The 7,932-nt window shown below is 38.7% G+C and overlaps 2 protein-coding genes across 6 annotated transcripts; one reads left to right on the top strand and one right to left on the bottom strand.

The window, feature by feature from the left end:
• The first annotated feature begins 2,302 nt into the window (after positions 1–2,302).
• Positions 2,303–4,708, top strand: LOC129745354 (GILT-like protein 2). 5 transcript variants are annotated; one of them, XM_055738377.1, is made up of 4 exons: positions 2,303–2,441; positions 2,875–3,115; positions 3,183–3,347; positions 3,521–4,708. In XM_055738377.1, the coding sequence occupies exons 2-4, from the start codon at positions 3,008–3,010 to the stop codon at positions 3,938–3,940; spliced, it is 693 nt and encodes a 230-aa protein (XP_055594352.1). In that variant the 5' UTR covers positions 2,303–2,441; positions 2,875–3,007; the 3' UTR covers positions 3,941–4,708. The 5 variants fall into 5 exon arrangements, with proteins under 5 accessions (XP_055594352.1, XP_055594353.1, XP_055594355.1 ...); XM_055738378.1 differs by having other exon boundaries at positions 2,311–2,445; XM_055738380.1 differs by having other exon boundaries at positions 2,316–2,339.
• Positions 4,709–5,392: 684 nt separating this feature from the next.
• On the bottom strand, positions 5,393–7,515 carry LOC129745352 (ruvB-like helicase 2). The gene is made up of 3 exons (XM_055738374.1): positions 7,375–7,515; positions 6,764–7,045; positions 5,393–6,672 (listed from the first exon to the last, which is right to left on the bottom strand). Exons 2-3 carry the CDS (start codon positions 7,025–7,027, stop codon positions 5,539–5,541), a joined length of 1,398 nt encoding a protein of 465 aa, XP_055594349.1. The 5' UTR covers positions 7,028–7,045; positions 7,375–7,515; the 3' UTR covers positions 5,393–5,538.
• Between the last annotated feature and the right edge of the window lie 417 nt (positions 7,516–7,932).

Here is a 7,932-nt window from a genome sequence, read left to right as displayed (position 1 = left end):
AATACTTGATCACGTTTAATTTGCAAAGGGCCCACTTGCCATCAAGTCTCAACAAAAGCTTGGCTGTGCTTAAGAAGCTTTCCTGACATAGATACTGACTTGTACGCAATTTTTCGACGAATTTATTTCATTCGTGAAATATTAGGGTTTGAATGACTCATTAGTACACTGAAAAAAAATCATGGTATTCTGAAATAAATAAAAATGTTTGATTCTACCATACGTTGATATTGTCGATATAAATAAAGTTCTGGTGATTTTTACAACTTTTTGGTTAATTTTACCATGAGGGGCAGAAAAAATATGAACCTAAATGAAAAAAGAGGTTTAGTTTTACCATGCACAAAATTTGTTGGTATAAATGAAGTTTTAGTTATTTTGACGATCTTTTGGTTAATGCTACCATGCGCGTCAAAAGAAAATGTGGTAAACCTTAATAAAATAAGAGGTTTAATTTTACCATCCGGAACGTTTTGTGCATTTGGATAAAGTTTTGGTTATCGTGACAATACTCTGGTACATTTTACCATGGATGTCAATAGCCAAAATACTTTCAATCAGTTGTGTCACATTGTTTCCTCCTTGCCATTAAAATGGCTTAAATTTTTTTTATTGTTGAAAACTTTGGAATCAATATTGATTATGTGCTACGTGCTGCGATCTTGAAGGTAAAGTGTTTTGGTGTGGAATCTGTGACGAAGGATATCACTTTTTATTTATCCACAGAAGGCCATATTACATCATGTGCATCGAAGTGCATCAACGCAAGAACACATCATCGAGTCATCAACTACCGCTAATTTCAACAGTTCATAAAATGTTCAAGAGTAAGTGAATTTTATTAGTATTTCTGCACAATATTTGACATTTCTCTTGTATTTTATTTTTAGCGCACGGGGCAACGATGATTCCAGAAGGCGAAAATACAATCTTTGGACAACGGTGGAACACCGGAGGCCAAATGTCGAAGGAATCGTTAGGTTGATTTAAATGGTTTCATTGAAAACATTATGGATTAATTACCATTATTTTGTCATAATTACCATGGCATGGTAAAATTGTACGTCTTAACGCACCATAACGCATACACATGGTAATTTTAAACACACTCATGTTCTAGATAAACAAAAACGTACTCAAACAAAATCCATCTGTTTTTATTTTTAAGTAAACCCTTGGATATGGTAACGTTTACCATGGTTTTTCTTTCGGTGTAGGCAACACTTTCAGCTTATCGAAGAAAAAAAAATTGGACATTTCAGCGACCTACCCTCAGTTTTTCGCTTATTGAAAATTCTGGTATGAGACTTCTGATGGCCCTTAAACGCAGTTGCCGATCATGTGCTTCACTGCAATGCTTGATTTGAACTTTATGGACATTTTGGACAGTGTTTACATACTTTTCCACCACTCACACGCAGTTATTCTTTGAATAATAAAAGGTTTTGTCAGCTATCAATTTGATAATGATAGATTTTGATGGAAACTGTGCAAAATATTTTTTTCCTTTTTCTCTTGCGTCGTAAATATCTCAAAAAACGCGTAAATTTTAAATTTTGTGAAAAATAGATCGGATAGTATTTTTAACAAGCAACAAAATGCTGTCAAAATTTTGAATTTCCGATCACAGTTAACGAGATATCAGAAAAAGAAAGTTTCCCATTTCTAAAAGAACTAAGCTTTACCATGCCCCGGGTGCTCGTTATGCCTTCATCTTCCCTACTTTACACAAATATGATAAATATAAAAAGATAATCCACAATATTTACGCCGATAAATGCGTTTTTGTCTGTTTTCGCTCACCCGTCGGTATCGAAATTAGAATTAGTCAACAAGAAGAATAATTTTCCTATACTTAGTAACAATTCATCATAATTCAATACATAGGTAAAATTTGGAAACATTTGAAATGAGGGTTTGGAGGAATATTAAAAAGTTTTTAATAAAAACTGATCTGATACCTCGTTTTGATTTGTGAAATTTGCCAAATTTCTACAACGGCAGACAGCCCCTCCTGGTTCCTTATAATGACAGACGCCTTTGTAGAAAAGATTTTTTTTAATATACTGAGCTCTTGTCAGTTTGTCGGATTTGAAGGGAGAGGGTCGGAAAGGCGTAACAAAATTAAATAAAATTTTCAGAATTAAATTTTTTTTATAAAAATATGCGTAATTTCTATATAAAACTATTAAAACAGTTGAAAATGTTAAGTTTTAAAAAAATTACGGAATCCTTGAATGACACCTTTGAAAGTGAGTGACCAGAAAGAGCGAAAGTGAGTTTGTTTGACGCTCCGGATTCCGGTCCCCCCTTGTCCTGTGACCAACCATATTCAATAGGTACATATATCGCGGTAGCAGGATTCTGCGGGATAGGTGATAAGGACATCCCCAACCCCAACCAGCCAGAGTTTCCTTCACACCTTTTGACAGTGGAATCCAGTAAGTTAGTATTTGTCAATTCAGTCAAGCCAGGCCGCAGAGACATTCGTAACCCACTGCACTAGTAATCGAAAATATAGGTTTCATGTCATTTCTGTTTCAACGCAAAACTTATTGTCACAGGCTTAGCTTGTTGTATTGTAGGTAGTTATTAGAAATCGAGCACAGCAAAAAAAGTGTTTCTCTTGAAACGGTAATCAATCAATTGTAGAGGAGTGCTTTTTCTTTTCTATTAGTCCCGTGTACTGAACGTTTTGTGTGGAACATTCGCAGAGTTCAACTCGAGATAGGTGGGGTGTCAGTGTTTGTCTAAACAGCGATAGGCATCAGAACTAAATAATAAATTCGATGTTGTTTTTGTAAAACTAGAACCTGAAGATAAATGTTAGTTTTCACCCAGAAGTAATTGATAATACATCATCTCTCGCCGTAGAAACAAGTTTGTTCACATGGAGCGGTGAATAAGATTCTATTAGCTAATCGTAATTGCCACGACGTTGAATATTTAATCATCTAGTCCAAGAGAGATAAGCTTGCGGGGCGGAGGAAAAAAAATCTTAGCCAAAATGTTCCAAAAACGTCTTCTTCGAATCGTCTACTTGGTGCTGTTTGTTATTCTGCTAATTCTGTTGTACAAGGCTTTCAATAACTCGCCGGAATCGAACCAAGCCCAGGTAAGCAAAAGGCTAGAGTTATTCTCCAAACTGTTAGGTTGTATTCAAATGGCTTGTAAACTTGCAGGATGAGCTTGTTCAGCGTCCCTCGGACGCCCCGGTGTACGTGATGGTATTCTATGAAGCGCTTTGTCCCGATTCCAAGAATTTCATCATAAAACAGCTTCAGCCTACCTTCCAGCGAGCGCCAAGCTTGGTTGAGATTCAGTTCGTGCCCTACGGCAAAGCAACGGTGAGTTAATCTTTGTATGTTTAAAACGTGATTTGCTTTTCTTTTTCTCAAGAATTAGAAAATTATATGATTTGAATATTCGGCAGACTTGACTAACATTTTGAGATTTTAGTCAGCATTCAAACTTATGTATGCGTTCTTTATGATCGACTTTTTTTTCTTGTGCCCTACAGACCAGCACCAACAGCGATGGTTCCCTGGCTTTCGACTGTCAGCATGGGCCGATCGAGTGCGAGGCGAACATCATACATGCGTGTGTAGTGGAAGCTGTTCACGATGCCGCCACCCGTCTGAACATGGTGGCCTGCATGATCCGGGACAACATGATTCCCAAGAACGCATTCTATCGGTGTGCTAAGGAATACTCGGTAGAAATCGAGTCCATTCAGAAGTGCTACGACAGCCCTCACGGTGCCGAGTTGCTGAAACTGCACGGAGAGGCTACCCATGCGCTGCGGCCAGCCGTCAGCTTCATTCCGACGATCACCCTGGATGGGCAACAGGGTCGGCAGGCTTCCATCCTAAAGGACCTGTTCGGGGAGGTGTGCAAGGTCGCCGCCGGCCGGGGCCCAAAACCAGTCGTTTGTGAATGATAGCAGATGGTTCTCTACTCGATAAATCGTTTCATCCGAACCGAGTTGTACGAGGAATTCCGGCAGATCCCGACGCGCATTCAGCGATCGGTTCTACTATTGCTGCAGTAGAAACAGACAGATGAAAAAAAAACTCTACAACAACGTTAGTATCCCAGTTGTTTTGCCCCCCCGCAGATCAAGAAATATTTTCTCATCTTCACATTGATGAACAACGATGATGCCCTCCAAACGTATGAGACTTTTCCTAAAAAACAACGATTCTTTAAAATATGTTTTCCGGTTGTATTGTTGTTGGTATATTCTAGTGTTAAAGAATGCGTTTTCCATTTTGAGCTAGAGAAATCTTTAGATAAGATAACTGTATTGAGTAGACAGAAGCACAATTATAAGTAGAAAATATGCACTACATATTGATTCAGATAGAGCAGCGTGATCGAAATTCAAATAACAGAACCATAAATGTTTTGAACAAGGCTAACGTGGAACATTAAACTTATCCAATTAAAACAAAATACAATTAGAGGCACCTTAACTATTATAATTACGATAGAATGTGGTATAGTTTAATGTAGTAGTGCGACGATATTTATCTTCATCGGCTTCAAAATGTACTAGAAATCGATTGTAAACGGTACTGATATAAGTAGATGGTAGCAGCAATTCCAAACTTTAGGGTCTTCAAGATCTCAAAGAGCAGACAGTCATTAGCAATTCTCTACGAAAACAAAAACTGAATATGAATAAAATAATCTTATTCCGAGATAAGCGAGAACGAGTTTGCTTTTTTGAGTATTATCCTTATTCGAAACACGACATTCCAAATCTTTAACTGATCTCTGCAGATCTCGTTCACATCTGTACGTAGTGTTTACCCAATCGATCTACTTTTACGTTTCCGAATTTAAATTTTCATTATCTTTTGATGACGCCGGGTATATAGTTTTAGGTTTAGGATCCAGTTGCCAAGGAACAAAACACGTATTATATTCCACAGGCTATAATTAGGCTATATTCACTAAAGATTGCAGTTTTTACTTGATAGAATAGAATTGAGAGCTTCCGGTGCCGTCGTCTAATTTGCTGTTCATATCCGATTGTCTAAGAGCGATGCAAAGTTGTCTCCAAATGCCATGATAGTCCGTCACGGAATTCAGCTTATTCAAGAACAATTTACCAGACTTAAGATCAATGATAAGCTACCACATTCTTTACAAAAAGAATGTGTTCTTTTAATCTAAACAATTTCTAAGCATATTACGCGGCGTTTCTTACATTAATAATATAAAACTGATTAGCTGGTGGGCGGTGCTCAACTGTTTTCCCTGATACAATTCATAAAATGTTTAGGGTCTTTTATAGCTGAAAACTTGGGATAAACTGAAACAATCCTAAACTGAAGATTCTTACTAGATAATCAGGGAAGTTTCGGAACCAGACACGAACATCACCTTTGTTCGGAATATCTGTATTTGTACGGTTTACAGCAAATAAGCATAGTTTGAAGTCGTAGTTTGAAATAGTTTGTTACAATGGAATAGAATTATAAATCCATATCATTAATTGATAAACTCACCCATAGATCTTGCCGCACAAGTTCAGTTGTTTTCCACCTCCATCGCCTGTTCCGCTTCCTTGAGACTGTCGTCATAGAACATGTACTCGTCCTGGTATTCCTTCAGAATCTTACTGGAGCGTTTTTCGTCCAAAAACAGTGAGTACACTTTCCTAATGTCCTCAACCGTTATTTCGGCTGCCTTTCGCCGTTTGCTTACCAAGTGTGCAGTGGTAATCGACTGGATTGCATAACGCAAGCTGGTTTCGGTGGCAATTCTCCCCAGTACCATCAGAGCCTCATTACTGATCTGACAATCTTCCTCTTCGCAACGGATCTTCAATATTTCTTTGATTTCCTTTGCCGAGTAGGGAACCGTTCGAATGATGATCATTCGGTCTAGCAAATCAATGGGGATGCCATGTGGGCTGCGATAGTTGGTACCGCGAATTTTGGTGATGCCTCGGTTTGTGGCCATCACAACTACGGGAGCCATTTCGCTTTCCAATGCTCGGTTCAAATACGAGAAGCACTCGATGTCCAACATGTGAGCTTCATCGATGAACAGCACCCCGGGATTGATTTCGGCTTTGCCTTCCTCGCGCCACTCCATGACTTTGCTGTTGATCTGGTCCCGAACTTCCTGTTTGATTTCTCCTGTGTCACCGGCAAACAGGGCCAGAAATCCGTGAGTTCGACTGTTGATAACGTCGATTTCATGTAGCGTGACAGTGTGAACCACTTCTTTTCGCTTCTGCAGCTCACCCTCCGGACATTGGACAAACCGCGTTTGGGCTCCGGTGGCATCATAATCTCTGGCTCTGGTGAAACTTCGACCAAGCTTGCTCACTTTACCGGAGGCTTTGTCGATAGTGATCACATCACCGGCTTGTATCTTCTCCTTCATGAAGCACTCGATAATCTTGTTGCCCAGATCGTAGTTTGTTTCCATGTCGGTGGTTTTAATCGTAACCTTGCCAACTTTTTGACCGGTTCCGGAGGCAGGCCTGTCGATTTGAATTTCGACCACCTCACCCTCGATTATCTCGGTCTCTTCTTTGATACGAACGCCGATGCTTTTACGCAACGCCTGAGACAGTGCTTCCGTTTTGTTCATTTCGAGCGAGTAGATCTCCGAGCCAGACATGCTCGTAAACGGTGTTTCATTGCCGAGAGCCTAGTATTAAAATTTTAAAGATTGAAATTTGTTTAACTTTGTTTTTTTAAACAAAACATTCGAAAATGAACCAGATGTTCCGATTCCTTACCTGAGCCATTCCCACGGCGATGGCCGTTTTACCGGTACTGGGTTCTCCGGCCAGCAGAATGCACCGGCCGGCTATTTTACCCTCCCGGACCATCTGCACAACGATGCCGGCAGCTCGGCGTGCCTCCTTCTGGCCCACCATGCCCTGCGAGACGGCTCTTGCCTCCAGCACATCATCCAACCCCAGACCTCGGATGTGCGAATGGGCTCCGATTCGCTCGATGCGGGTTATGTCCCGGACCTCAATCTTGTCCAAGTCGGCCATTGCTAGCGGTGTTTCTACCTAAAAGGCAAAAAACGTTAAGATCAGTAAAAAAAATATCGCTCGTGGAGCTGTTGACCGTTGAAAATTATTATGCGGTAACCAAGGAAACAGATCAATAACATGATAATAGAACAATCGAAGTTTCTAGAATTTGAATAAATGACCGGATTTTAATGGCGAAATTAACAGAATTTTCGTTCCTAGGGTTAATAAAATAACCCTAGGAACAGAATTTCCGAAGATTTTGAATGCTTCTTAATACTCGGGTAAACGATTATGTGCCGGTTGAAAAAAAAGGACCTATTTAAGCGAACTCAAAATTCTACTGTTCAAAATTGAATACTCACCTATATTTGACACTTTGTCAACAATCTATGCACAATTTAACTGTAGAACTCCAACAATTAAGCGGAAATTGTTTAATGAAGATTTGTCTGATCAAAATTGTGCACACTCGTTATTACAACTTTGGAGGTTAGGTTAGGCTGTTGTTTACAAACAACGCTCGCGTTTTTGCGTTTGTCAAAAAAATACACGGTAGCACAAGAGTAGCTTAAATGGGCAAAATTTAAACAAACAGAATCCATCTCAATCGAATCGGAATAATAGAGTTGCCCACCACAATTTAAATTTTTTAAACATAATTTGAACAAATTTAATAAATTAAGCATTTCATGCCATAAAAATGAAATTGTTCTTTCGAAATTTTTAATTGTTTCAATGATCTAAGAAGTGAGATTATTAATATATTTTTATTTAGGCTTTCTAAATGCCAATTGAATTATGTAAATTTGAAATATAAGCTTTTTTGGAATTTTTGTCAATTTTATCATTTTTGTAATTTTTGTTTATTTTCTGAATTTTTGTCAATTTTGTCATTTTTGTAGTTGTTGTACTTTTTGTTA

Source organism: Uranotaenia lowii, chromosome 2 (genome assembly GCF_029784155.1).
Source record: "Uranotaenia lowii strain MFRU-FL chromosome 2, ASM2978415v1, whole genome shotgun sequence".
NCBI classification, from domain to species: domain Eukaryota; kingdom Metazoa; phylum Arthropoda; class Insecta; order Diptera; family Culicidae; genus Uranotaenia; species Uranotaenia lowii.
This window is presented reverse-complemented; position numbering and strand designations above follow the sequence as displayed.

What these genes read in the sequence shown, in the direction of transcription:
- LOC129745354 (XM_055738377.1), top strand. Translation starts at nt 3,008, where the DNA reads ATGTTCCAAAAACGTCTTCTTCGAATCGTCTACTTGGTGCTGTTTGTT. An exon ending in CGGAATCGAACCAAGCCCAG is followed by an intron (nt 3,116 to 3,182) that starts GTAAGCAAAAGG and finishes GTAAACTTGCAG; the next exon opens with GATGAGCTTGTTCAGCGTCC. An exon ending in TGCCCTACGGCAAAGCAACG is followed by an intron (nt 3,348 to 3,520) that starts GTGAGTTAATCT and finishes TGTGCCCTACAG; the next exon opens with ACCAGCACCAACAGCGATGG.
- LOC129745352 (XM_055738374.1), bottom strand. Translation starts at nt 7,027, where the DNA reads ATGGCCGACTTGGACAAGATTGAGGTCCGGGACATAACCCGCATCGAG. An exon ending in TCGCCGTGGGAATGGCTCAG is followed by an intron (nt 6,673 to 6,763) that starts GTAAGGAATCGG and finishes TTTTAATACTAG; the next exon opens with GCTCTCGGCAATGAAACACC.